This window comes from Anabrus simplex, chromosome 14 (genome assembly GCF_040414725.1).
Source record: "Anabrus simplex isolate iqAnaSimp1 chromosome 14, ASM4041472v1, whole genome shotgun sequence".
In the NCBI taxonomy this organism is placed as follows: domain Eukaryota; kingdom Metazoa; phylum Arthropoda; class Insecta; order Orthoptera; family Tettigoniidae; genus Anabrus; species Anabrus simplex.
Window position 1 is genome coordinate 68,281,899 of NC_090278.1, and position 14,633 is coordinate 68,296,531.

Consider the following 14,633-nt stretch of genomic DNA (forward strand, 5'->3'; position numbering starts at 1 on the left):
CCCTGTATTTATTTAAAAAAACCAATCAAGATACGGTCTCCTTTATCGAAACGAAGAAGATCGATGCGTTTAATCATGATTTGTGTTAACATTCATGTAACTAAATCTCTTCAGATTTTGTGTTCAAACGTGTGTGTGTGTGATACCATTGGCAAAGTGTTTCTTGAAGATATTTTGCTCTGAATTTATCGCCCCCAAAAATTTTTGTACGACAACGAACTAGTGTTAGTGAGTGTTTTCGAAAACAAAAATACCAAATCAGGGGTGGGAAATGTTATGTGGCCATCTGAAATATGTTTAAATTTGTGCTAGAACTACATAGAATATTGATCTTCCTTTTCCGCGGAATTCAAAGGTTTTAGACATCAATTTCGCAAATCACTTTCCCCTCATTAGGTAAGTCAATTTTAGTGATGACTATTCGAACTTGGAGAATATTTAACTGCAGTGCAAACATATGTTTTCTCTTGTGCTCGATTCTAGAAACTTCTTGTCGCTAGCCTACGTAATAATCTTTATAGAATAACTTTTCTCTTCACACTTTCTCGTTATATTAGAAGCGAATTAAATATTTTTCATTCTTAATCTACGGTTCTCTGCTTAATGTTATATTACTTAATTCGTAAAGTGATACATGTCTATTCCGTTTCATGTAACTGAACGAACTGTGTTAAGGGAACTATCGCTGTTGTTTCTAATTCCTTCACTATTACTGCTTGTTGATAAATGATGTAATACCTTGAGCGACTAACACTAAACGTATTTAAAAATAAGGAACGAATCTTCCCTAATCTGCAGTATTTGAATATCATTATAATGTGATATTGATTTTTCGCTAGCACAAATAAGTTGGAAACTCTCTTCTCAATATTTTGTATGCTGTAATTCTCCTCAACATTCAAGGGTAAAGCGAGATATTTGCAGTTTCTGTACACTATTTTGTAGCTAGTATCTGGTTAAGCTGTACCGGACAGAAGCCATTAAAGGGGCGACGTTCACTTGTTTCTGGGTGTCGTGGTAGACAGTTGAATGTGGCTTTATTGATGCGATTCTTCTTCCGTACGTGTGTGTATGTGTGTGTATTTTCCCATGTTTTCGTTATTTCCTTTAAGAAATAATAGTCATTACTTTCAGCTTTCATTTCCGTTTAATCACGTACACAAACTCTTTTCGCAGTTTAAGATTTTTCTGAAATGTTACTGAAAGTTCAACTGCGCCACAGTATGTGTTAGGTTATTAAGAAAACCCTCCTGATCTCAAGTTTTTTCCATATGAATTAAATGTTGATTACATCAAAGATCGCAGTATTTCGTAAAGCCCATTAAATTGATTTTATTTTGCAATGCATGTTAAGAAATTTTGTTGCCTGTAACGGGCTCGACTAATATGCTTTAATACTTTAGAGACTATATGAATTTGAGTCAGAAATGTGTTCTGGTGATGCGATTTTAATAGAAAGGCAGAAATCCTTGTGAGTAATGTTTGCAAAAGTCGATAACTCAAGTCAAGATATAAGGGAAAGGAGTCTAACATTTTCACAATTTACTTTTAGAAGGAAATCACTTTAACTTAAAGAACTATTTCATAACATTACTTCTCTGCTACAAATGGATCTTACGCTTATTGATAATCTGTAAAATGTGTGTAGATATGGAGGGTATAAGGATCACCATTTCAAGAAAGGTGAAACACACTAATGTTTGGTCTATATCATACTAATAGTGTTTTACTAATGATATATTAAACTCATTAAATGTGTTCGCTTTGTAGCTGAATACTTGAGTTTCTTTCCATTTCGTCTGTGGCCAGAAAATTGCTGATCTCGATAAGTTATCAGTTGTTTCATTATGCCACATTTTCAAGATTTCTAACTTTGATAACTTTTTTAAATAACTGATTCTTCATAATATCTTATATCATTGCCACTCCTTTTACAAAACTCGAAGTAAGTGCTATATTTCTCTCATATTTCATTATAAACTGAGCCCAGAGTTTAAATTTCTATCTTCGCGATAACTTCTATCGTATTTTACAAAGGAAGATAATGATGGAAGCTACTTCGTAAGTTTCTGGGCATTTAAAAAATTGTATTACACATATTGTACATTCTCGTAGTTAATGTTTGTGGAGAATAAAGCCATTGTATTGGTGAAGAGGGTATATTGATGAAGAACCAGATTTTATAAAGCTTCCTCCAAAAATCTTTCAAAAATTCTTTTGCTGTTAATCAAAATTTAGTGGACCGAGAGGCATTTCAATTATTTCTTAATAAGTATAATTAAGTGCAATGAAAATATGTTTGCGGCACACTTGAAAATATGTTTAACTTTACCTGGTAGTTGAAGAAATTTGAGGTGAAGGGAAACAATACTGCGAAATTGATGTCTTTAATTTAGTTTGGATTGCATCATCATAATAATGCAAAGTTTGATATAACTACTGATGGCCTATTTCTTTGCGAATATACATGTGTTGTTGAAGAGATCCCTCAGGAACTGAGTTAATACTCTAGATGGAAATTCTGTAATAGTACATTTAAAAGATCGAGGCTTATGGAAAGTTTTGAATAATGACAGAAGTGATAGCGATAGGAATCAAACGACGGCGTAAGGACGTTTTCATGACAGTCACAAAAGGAATTACGTGTCTCTGGTTTTAGGTAACTTTGAAATTAAGAATGCACTTTCAATATTTCTACGAACTGGTGGATTGTTTGAAAAAGAGAGAACAGAGCTGCAAATTAAGTTATTCTTCTTCCTCTTCATCTGTTACTAACTTAAGAACCAGAACTTTAAGATTAGTACTGATTAAATCTGTTTCCACAAACCTATTTCAAGAATTTCTTACTTGCGGACTAAACTTCAGGAATTTTAACTAAACACTGTCAAATTTCTTATAAAATTATCACAAAATTTCTCTTCAGATCTTGATTTTCTTGTCAAGAAAAATTTTGGGAAACCTTGACAGAAATAAGAAACAAACAGTAAAATTTCCTTGCTTCTTAAAGTAATCTTATTATTGATTATTTCAGAAATAATACTAAACTGGAATTAGAAAGAAAAAGAGCATGTCTTCCACGTATTAAAGGCATTACATAACTTTGTTGAAAAAATCGGCTAGTGGTGAATTTTTGTTGAATTTTTTATTTGTTAACGTGGTCTTCCAAACAGCTTTCTAGACACGTGTCTTCCAGATTGGTATAACTGAGGGATTGTCGGTTGAAATATTATTAACATTTCTTCTGAAATTATCTTTTTGTGATACCGTGGATATGTATTGATCATTTTCTTCTACACATGAAATCTGTCAACAATAAGTGAGACATTGTTTGGGAATCTAAGAGCCGAATTTTAAAATTTAATTAAAAATTAGAAGTTACGAACAGAAATCAAGTTCCTTTTATGAAGTATCAGGTACGAATCTTAAACATTTATTTCTCAAACGTGCATGAGTATATTGGTAATTTATTAATTTCTTCCCCTGAAATCTAAACCTACAAAATTTGCTTAATGCGAAATAATTAGCAAATTTTAATACGTTCGAGTGTCTAACTACATTTGGAAGATTAGTATGAATGGACTCGTGGTGATTTGCCAGTGATTTTTAGTGTATCAAGGCATTTGCTTACAACTGCTGTTTGGGGAGTTCAGTTTCCTTGAGAAAATGGCTAATTTATTCCGTTTCAATTCAGTGAGGTGAGGCAAACATTTTTATTTTTGGAAGGAAACGAAGTATAGAATTTATCTCGGGTTTTTAAATGCCACAAACGATCTCTTGGTAACTTGTGTTCTGTGCGATCTGTTCAGTGTACAGCTTCTATAGTAGTGTTGGTGAAGTGGAATGGATAAAGTTTAAAACCAAGAGAACACACAAATGAATTTGCGGGCACTATGTGTGTTAGTTGTTTGACTGAGGTGATATTGAGTTAGTTGTTCAAAAGGAAATGATTTACATCCTTTTATTGAACAGATTATTGATGAACTGTTATAAAGATGTGTTGACTAAAATAGCTCCGTGCAGAAGGAATCGTTGTCAGGAAACTTCAACGAACAAACTACGATATTTCCAAACTACACTTTTCTTCATCATTTGTTATGGGGGAAGATAGTCTCAAGAGGTTTGTAGTTTGTTTTGAAACAATGCGGACAAGTGAACAGTTTGTTATACATCTTTGAATTTTGCTTGCAAAATGGATTGCCAACACGGATGTGTGCTGAAGATGGTTTTGTGGTGAATCGTTTTTGACGGTTTATTCAATAAACAAATGAGCTTTTTGGGCGATATTTGGTGGAGTACTGAAATAAGAAGAAACGTTTTGAAGGACATTTACTGCCCAGTGCTTGGGCGAAGAGAGATTTTGCTTTGTGATATTGCGGAGTGTTTTGTGTTTGAATGAGTAGCCCAGCGAGGTGTTAAGTTTTTGTATTTTAAGGGTTGTTGAGAAGCATCGGCTGCTCCCCCTCGTTTTCTCTCTGAATTTGTGAGAACACAGTCGACAAAGTGTCTTCCAGTCAGTGGACGTTGAAAATCTCCGAACCCGACACAAGCGAGGAGGCTCAACATGGTGGTGGTGGAGGTGATCGGTCCTTGAGGAGTGTTGGCAGTAGTGGTAGTGGCAGTGGCGGTGGCAGTACTGATTTCGTTGGCGGTGTTGTCTGTCTACCACGATACCTCCCCCGTGTTATGTCCACTGCTAAGAGACTAGTCCTTTCTCTAAGAGGTCGAAACAAACAAAATTCTTCGTCAGGGTTAGGAGGACCCGCGACAGTTGAATCGGCAGGTTGCAGCAGCACGTCCAGTACAAGACTTGTGGTGGGATACCCCGGTTATTCCCCTGCCGACAACTACTGTAGCAGTCACGAACTGGACGAGATAGCTGTCGTCTCGTCCAATGCCGATCCGTGTCACGTTAAGTACGGCAGTGGATCGCTTACTGCCGTCAATGGACCAAGAGTTGTACCGGGTAAGTCTTTCCTTAATAATATTCAAGCTTAATTTTAGAGGGAAGAAAAATATCGATTACATCTGGTGGGGACTGAGCTCCTTTCGTATCGCTGCTTAGAACGCCTGGAAAGTATGCATAACCACTTAACGACTTGGACAAACAAATTGCCGGCTTAACTCCTAGCCATTACAGTGCAAGGCCACCCTATTTTCGCTGCCTCAGAGTGGGTTCTGGACTCCACAGGCTGAATATTGCTTCTGTATTAAGGATTAGATACGAAAGGAACGGACTTATATCCCCGCCAGATAGAATAATGTCATGAGTGCAACATTTATTTATAGCTGTTAGTACATGATTTCGACAGAGTTTTTGGGTTAACAATGCATGAAAAATTGTAAGATATTGAATTATTGTGACTCACGTAATTTTTGCACCAATAATTACTAGAAAGTGTGAATTATTTATTCAATTCAACATTCATCATGAGTTTGAACACTGTAAATAATACGTACAGCGTTTAGAATACAGTCTTGTCCACGTGGGTACCACGTCACCCGCGATGCCCTTGAATGGGCAATTAATTTCCAAATTAAATTTTAAAATATCTGAAAACAATTCTTTTGCATTTGAATAAAGATTCTTATATTTCGTCTTAAAAGCACCGTACTCAGGTTCAGAAAGTTTGTTATAACTGACTAGTGCTCGCAATTAGTGGAAGAATGATGCATTAGAGCAGCCTGTTCCACTTACATACAAACTGACCTCAACTTGCAGCGAGCATACAGTGCCAAATTTCGCATTAAATATGTGAGTAAATACTATTTCATGTATTTGTTATTTCTAGATTTATTAGTATTATTATCATCATTAACACTATTATTGCTTGTAGTACAGGCAGCAGCAGTAGGGCTGCTCGCTTTCCACGTGCCAGGCTGAGGTTCAAATTCCTTTTCATCTCAAATACCCAAATCCTCAGCCAAAATCAAAATTAGCCTGGCTGGCCCCAGTGACCCCACAAATAACTAATAAGACAAGCGTAGTGTCGAAGTCGTGCATTCGTAACGTGACACCCGCGTACCTTTAGTTATTATGCGAATGTGCCCGAGTGCAAACTGCCGTTAGAAAGCCTTGGGTTAGATAAATAAAGTTTATCAGCTCGTATAGCAAAATCTTTAAAAGATATGATAGCAAAATTTCTTACATGAACTTACAAAATATGCAAAAAAATGTCTGAATTTAAACACTTAAGGGCACTAGGAAGTGAACTGTGCGTATAAGATTTGAAACCTTCGAGTGCACAATATTAAAAATCATTGTGTGAAATTTAAATATTAATTACGTCACTGGTTCTTGTCCGGCCTGGAAAAATGATCATAAATGTTGTTTACTAAGAGCCAGTCTTACAACACAATTCCTTAATACATGTTAACAACATCGTAAAAAAACATTATTCAAGACTAAAGGAAATGTACCTTTTAGTATGAAAGAATGATATTTCCTTGTACCTCAGTTTGGCTGAGGGTATCACAATATGCACTGATCAATTTTTTTCTAAGTCAAATATTAATGAAAAATAAAATTCAGAACCTTAATTAATAAATACAAATTTTCTGTAAAGCCCACCCGACTAAGTAGATGACGGACTGAACGACGTGAAAAAGGAATACAGCGAGAGGATGAAGAAATATTGGGAAGAGAAGAAGAAGAAAAAGTGATAATAAATTATCACGTGCTCCTTAGTTGGGCATACCGAATGTATAAAGGAGAAGAATCTATAGTAACAATGTCTAATTTTATAACTGGTATTTCAAAATTACCTCAAATAAAAATATTTTTAGAACATAAATTCTATTAATTAGGTGAACTTAGATCATACAAATCTATTCAAGGGCCATCTATTTTTCTTTAAATGCCAGGAACAGGGTTTGACAAAATTAATATGTTACTTTTCTCATAAACATGGCATGAGCTATTAAAAGTCAAACATAAATTATAATTTTTACTCTGTAAAGTGGAACGTTCTTGCGTTTTTAAAGTATTAATTTCAAGGTTTTAATAAGTAACTCTCCATTTATTCTATAAAATTACATGGTTTGCAACAGCAAACCAAAATCCCAGACCTCCAACCGAAGGGTTTTCTGCGAAACGTTTACCGAACCTCGTAAATAATTACTTTTAGTAACATTTACGTAATTAGAATACCTTTGAATTTGTTTTGTTTTGTTTTGTAGTACGTTCAAATATAACCCCATGTAATGTTTTTGAATACAATAAACGAATACACTCTCCCCAGCTGATGGTCATCCGGCTCAGGGAGAGAAGTGTATTCATTCATAATTATTTTCATTGAGCTAATTTTTGAGACACCCTGTATCAAATTAGGTGGTGTGAATTTAGATATCTCTTACAATATTTAGCTCAGAAATAATTTTCTCATTGAGTGTTGTGATTTTCACACCCTCATGGCAAAGCAGAGTACATGGAATATGACGTTGAAATGTACGTGGTCAAAGATGTAAATATGCCATTTTCAACTTTAAACATCCTTAAGACACATAAGTAAGGAAATATTTTTAGAAAATAGGCCACATATGTTAGAATGCAAACGTATTTGAACAAGGCGCAAGTGTAAGCTAGCCGCTCTACAGTTATGTCAGACAGCCGCATATATTTTAGGCGTTCTGATAGTTGAGATCGCCAACTATTATGCAAATCTCAATACAGAATCGCTGTGCGGGTAGAAAAACAATTGCGCCTTTGTTAAATATATTTGCAATCTAACCTATTAGTGCCTAAAACAATACTTTTTTACTCTAGTTTTCATGGAACATCTTCATTTCTCTCACATTAAGAAAATTAAAGAAACCAGTGCAATGCGATTAATGCACGATATGAAAAAGACAGTTCTAAAATATTAGCATGTCGAATCTTTTGGCAGTTTAGCCTGCCTTCTATCACTCCTCAGTACCATACAAATTGTCCATCCTTCTCTGGAAATCTGACGCTAAAATGAAGATGTAGTAGATGTTTATAATACTGCACAGTTCTGTTCAATTAAAATATTTGACTTTCTAAATAAAGTAAAGCAATTTTGTCATTGTTGTTCTGTGCGAGGTTCTAAGCGTTCCCAATCTATATTTTACCAAATTCTGACTCTAAAATTAACTTTTCCTAACGAAAAACTACTATATTGGTTTCACCTGGTCAATACCTATAGGTTCATATACTATTCAAAGCTGTAAAATCATCTTATTAAAATAACATTACATGTTTAGGCCTCATTAGGCCATCTTCAGCTGTCTAGAATTAACTTAGAGTAAAATTAATAAATTAAAAGTTACAAAACATGAATAAAATTAACACTCACATAATATATATTCTCTCCCATGGCACTACAGCCCTGACGGCCCTTGACCTACCAAGCGACCGTTGCTCAGCCCGAAGGCCGGCAGATTATGAGGTGTCGTGTGGTCAGCACGGCGAATCGTCTCGGCCGTTATTTTTGGCTTTCCATACCGGGGCCGCTATATCATCGTCAGATAGTTCCTCAGTTCTAATCACGAAGGTTGAGTGAACCTCGAACCAGCCCTCAGACCCAGGTCAAAATCTCTGAACTGGCCTGGAATCAACCCGGGTCTTCTGGGTAAGAGGCAGGCACGCTATCCGTACACCACGGCGCCGTCAGTATGATATACGGTATTTGTAAATTAAAATAAGTGCACGTTGAATCATCATCAGATGAAGAAGTTGTTAGATATAATGTGATGAATAAAGCCCGGATTTTCATGCGGTAATAGGTTAGATTGTAAACTAATTTAGTTAGTAGGAAATGTTGGCCACCCACTCTTCCATAATGTAGAAAGAGTAACATAATTTATAGGGGTTCTGTTGAGCCGTACCCCTAATGTTTATGCAAACCCCACCTACCAACACGTACTACATGTACGTAACACGACCTAATACGTTGAAAATCTGTTTCGATTACAATGCGGTCGTGAAAATTCAATATTCATGACATGCCCCACAACGGGCGACTTAAACGTACTCTACAGTGTGCTAGCAGCAGTGCCAGACCTGTAGCTCAGATCCTTTCAAACAGAACAAAGATGGCCTAGGCCACCATAGCTCAATTGGTAGAGCAACCGACGCGAAATCGGGAGGTTGTGGGTTCGGATCCCACTGGTGTCCGGCTGGCCATTTTTGTTCTGTACTTAACATCTCTTCAACACGTACTACATGTACGTAACACGACCTAATACGTTGAAAGTCTGTTTCGAAATTGGACATTTATTGAACATCTCCTTTAGTATGTTGTTCCAATCCCTAAATCCCCTTCCTATAAATGAAAATTTGCCCCAATTTGTCCTCTTGAATTCCAAATTTATCTTCGTATTATGATCTTTCCTACTTTTAAAGACATCATTCAAAGTTATTCGTCTAATAATATCATTCCACGCCATCTCTCTACTGACAGCTCGGAACATACCATTTAGTCGAGCAGCTTGTCTCATTTCTCCCAAGTCTTCCCATCCCAAATTTTGCAACCTTTTTGTAACGCTACTCCTTAGTCGGAAATCACCCAGAACAAATCGAGCTGCATTTTTTTCCAGTTCTTGAATCAAGTGATCCTGGTGAGATTTCCATACACTGGAACAATACTCTAGTTGGGGTCTTACCAGAGACTTATATGCCCTTTTCTTTACATCCTTACTACAACCCCTAAACACCCTCATAACCATGTACAGAGATCTGTATCCTTTATTTACAATCCCATTTATGTGATTACCCCAGTGAAGATCTTTCCTTATATTAACACCTAGGCACTTACAGTGATCCCCAAAAGGAACTTTCACACCATAAACGCAGTAATTAAAATTGAGGGGAGTTTTCCTGTTTGTGAAACTCACAACTTGACTCTTAACCCAGTTTATCATCCTACTGTTGCCTGCTGTCCATCTCACAACATTATGGAGGTCATCTTGCAGTTGCTCACCAACTTGTAACTTATTTATTGCTCTATAGAGAATAACATCATCCGCAAAAATCGTTATCTCTGATTCCACTTCTTTACTCATCTCATTTATATATATATAAGAAACAATAAAAGTCCAACAATACTGCCTTGAGGAATTCCCCTGTTAATTATAAAGCTTCGTCTACTTTAATTCTCTGAGATCTATTTTCTATAAATATAGCAACCCACTCAGACACTCTTTCGTCTAGTCCAGCTGCACTCATTTTTGCCAGTAGTCTCCCATGATCCACCCTATCAAATGCTTTAGGACAGGTCAATAGCGATACAATCCATTTGAATTCCTGAATCCAAGATATCTGCTATATCTTGCTGGAATCCTACAAGCTAAGCTTCAGTGGAATAACCTTTCCTAAACCCGAACTGTCTTCCATCGAAGCAGTTATTAGTTTCGCAAATATGTCTAATATCATCAGGAAGAATGATTTCCCATAGCTTACATGCAACGCATATCAATCCGACTGGCCTGTAATTTTCAGCTTTATGTCTATCACCCTTTCCATTATACATAGGGGCTACTATAGCAACTTTCCATTAATTTGCTATAGCTCCAAACAATAATCAAATAAGTACTTCAGATATGGTACTATATATATATTTTTTGCTAGTTGTTTTACGTCGCACCAACACAGATAGGTCTTACGGCGACGATGGGACAGGAAAGGGCTAGGAGTGGGAAGGAAGCGGCCGTGGCCTTAATTAAGGTACAGACCCAGCATTTGCATAGTGTGAAAATGGGAAACCACAGAAAACCATTTTCAGGGCTGCCGACAGTGGGGTTCGAACCTACTATCTCCCGAATACTGGATACTGGCCGCACTTAAGCGACTGCAGCTATCGAGCTCGGTGGTACTATATCCCAACCCGTTGTATTTAGAATTATCTTCGAGAGGTGGTATAAAGTTTGAAATATGAGAGTAAACTATGGGTCTGTAGTAGAACTATTCGATCGATTCTTCTTAAATTCATTGACTCGCAGCATTTGTTCGTCGAATCTCGAAAAATCTGCTTACATAATACCTTATTAGTGGTGGGCGAATATCAGTTGTTTAGAATAAACACTAAGTTATCCTGTTGAACGTATTCATAGGCATTGTTATGATAGTCTTTTTTAGACCACAAATTTTTAAGCAGTAATAGGTCAAAATGCAAAGCCTCCGTAGCTCAGACGGCAACGCGCCGGTCTCTCAACACTGTGTTCCGTGGTGCAAATCCCGGTGACTCCACATGAGATTTGTGCTGGACAAAGCGAAGGCGGAACAGAATTTTTTCGCGGTTTTCCATGTCATTTTTCATTCCAGCAACACTCTCCAATATCACGTCATCTGTCGATCATTAATAATTGTCCCAGAGGAGTTGGTACAATTCCTATCCTCGCCGCTAGATGGGAGCTTCATTCATTCCATTCTTGACCCTGTCAATTGACCGGAAATAGGCTGTGGATTTTCATTTTCAGTTGGTTAGAATGCAACCGAACTTGGTTATTAGGAAGTATCGCCTAGCTCGCTGTCCCGTAATGTAGCAAGAGTAACATAAATGCCGGAATTTCTCACGGGCCGTACTCCTACTGTTTATGCAAAACTCACAACGCAGCCCTTGTGCAGGCTGGAGTATACTTGTTCGTAGTGTTTGTAGTAGTGGCTGTAGTGTTTACGAACGTAAGCCTAATTTCACGAAATAAACACTGTTATATAGTTTCACTGTGGAAGGTTCTTTGAAAGCTCATAGGCCTGTTGTTTAAAACATCCCATAGTACATCTCCAAGACTCTTGAGTGTCAGCTCACTGACTTAGGATATCATTACATGAATTAATGAATTACGACATTATACACAGGGGCAGTAAAAGAGTAAAATACTACTAAGGTGTCGACCGTGGAACGATCTTTGTGCGTCTGACGAAGAACTCCATGTAGGAGTGCAAGGAGAGAAGGAAGGGGAGCGGGGTGATGACCTAGATATTAGGCCCCTTGGAACGGCAATCATGATCGTCATTATAATAAAGAGCAAGATCCTCATAATGCTAATAATAACAACAACAATAGTAATGCCATTTGCTTCACGTCCCACTAACTAATTTTACGCTTTTCGGAGACTAAGAGACGCCGAGGTGCCGGAATTCAGTCCTGCAGGTGTTCTTTTACGTGCCAGTAAATCTACCGACACGAGGCTGACTTATTTGAGCACCTTCAAATACCATCGGACTGAGGCAGGATCGAACTTGTCAAGTTGGGGTCAGAAGGCCAGCGCCCCAACTGTTTGAACCACTCAGCCCGGCGACGAATGATTGAGTTCTGTCGCTCAGTGTTAATTTTATAGAGCTATTTCTAAGCATTTTCCTAAATTTTGATTAAATCCTCCGAAAGTTTCGCGCATTATGTCACGAAATATTATTTTTATATTTGGCAGCACTTGTTCCTCCTTTCCTGGTAAATAGGAGACTATACTTCCTGCAGCGCTGTAGAAATTGTAGTTAGTGGGATATAAGGGGGCGGAGCGAAGGCGTCGTTATAGTTCATTCCAGAGGTGTTCAATAAGTTCAAGGTTGGAACTCTGGGCTGGCCAACCCATTTCTCGTGACTTATCGTCCACAAACCCACTCACGAACAGACCCTAATTTATTACAGGGAGCATTATTATTAATTGTACGGATATTGTCAGCTATTTGAGGGGTGCGCATTTAAAATGTACTGGTAATATACATTTATCTCTGAGCAGCGTAAATGACATGATCTACCCTGCTGTTCTTGGCGTGGCTTGCAGCTACGTAGTGCATTCTTGCGAAAATCCACAGCCGTACGATGGGGAGTCGGTTATTCCCCATTCGTGCAGTGTTGCCTTTGTTTGGGGATGGCCAGTTCTAAAAAGGTTCATTCAATCAGCACGAAGTTCCTCTGGCTAATTGCAGTCCTGGTAGATGTGTAGCGCCGTCAAGCTGTTAGCGGTTGAAGTTTAGGTCAATCCGATCTAATCTATTTCCTACGTCTCCTTGTGGAGCAGAGGGCATCGAAGACAGCTCTCCATTCGGTACGTTCTTCAACCAGGTCTTTTACGCCTTTAAGTGTTTCTTGCGTCCTACTGGGTTCCATTATAAGACTGATTTTTCATCTGCTCCGTCACGTTTTCTTAATGTATCTCTTATTCCCCCCACCCTTTTCCTTCCTTATTTCCTTATCAATGGGTTTCTGGTGGGGTTACTTCCACATGTTTTAATTTGTGATCTTTTAGACCATTTTATATTGATGGTACGCCGCAGACAGTGATTCACGAACACCTGCAGTTGGTGTGTGATTTGTTTAGTGACTTTCCTAGATTCACAGTCGTAAAGTAGAACAGATTTCACGTTGATATTTAGAAGTCTGATTTTTGCTTTTTCGTGAGAGGTTGCTCTTATTCAAAATATTATTTTTAAAAATTTATTTGGCTTTTCGTCCCATCAAACATACAGCCAGAAAATCATTAAATTTTCACACAATAACATATATAGATATACATATGACAGACACAGGAAAGATGTTCTGGATGTTCTGACATTCAAATTTTTTTGTTTAAACGTGACTAAAATCAATACAAACGTCTGATAAAACAAGAGCAGTAAAAGACACAAAGTATAGATTTAAAACAGTATTTTTGGAGGAATTGGGCTAAAATTGCTTATACTCTCTATTTGACAGGAGAATGAAGAACTGGCATGCTGGTTGGAGACAGTCTCCTTCACACTACACACTCTTTGGATGTTCTTGACATTCCCAATATTCATGATTTGCAAATTTTTTGAACGTGACGAAAATCAATACAAATGTTTTTATTAAGTAAGAGAGATAAAAACGAGAAAAAAGACAATTATACATTTAGATCACTATTTTTGATAAATTCGGCTAAAATTGCATACACTCCCTGGTTGGCAGGTGAAAGAAGAACTGGCACACTGGTTGGAACTCAATTCTGAGAGCATTACTGTTCGTGCAGCCTGTTTTATTGAGCAAACAAATACAACGTGGTTCAAATCTGCATCACACGGATGGTCCAACACTTTTATACGTTTTGCGTAACATCCGTGCCCGAGTCGCATGGGTATAAGGGATGTGATGCGATGTGACGTCTGGCGAGTTTGATGCTGTAGAACCAAAACAGGGTATAGTAGAACGAATAAACTGTTTGCTTTCCGCATTGGAGCCTTGACGTCTTCCTCTGCGCTACCGGTCTTTTTAACTGTGCTTCCTTTGTGGATGAAAGAACTAATTTCCTCTGTTTGCTTGACAGATATGATGAGCTGGTTGCCTACAGTACTGACTGATGGTCAAGAAAGGTTTTCTTAATTTGAGAAGAAGTGCTGCTGCATTATGCGAACTTCAGGGTTACTGCATTTCTCCTATTCATGAATAGCTGCCTGAGAGTCCTGCAACACACACAACACATCTCAGAACTTCACTTCTAACGTGGACACTTAGCAGCAACTAGTCAAAGTGTCCTTATCTCCTTCCGCCTTTAACTTCTTCCTCTTTTTAATCCTTTTACCCTCCAGAGTTGGTTTTTGCTTCGGACTCAGCGAGGGATTCCACCTCTTCGACTTCAAGGGCAGTGTCCTGGAGTGCGAGACCTTGTGTCAGGGGATATACAACTGGGGAGGATGACCAGTACCTTACCCAGGTGGCCTC

General features: G+C 37.7%; 1 protein-coding gene across 1 annotated transcript in view; it reads left to right on the top strand.

The window, feature by feature from the left end:
* Positions 1-4,683: 4,683 nt before the first annotated feature.
* The window catches only part of LOC136885746 (cyclic nucleotide-gated cation channel), a 651,252-nt gene continuing 641,302 nt past the window's right edge, over positions 4,684-14,633 (top strand). Inside the window, exon 1 of the mRNA XM_068230217.1 lies at positions 4,684-4,963. Within this exon, the coding sequence (XP_068086318.1) occupies positions 4,684-4,963 (280 nt within the window). The remainder of the gene's footprint in view (positions 4,964-14,633) is intronic.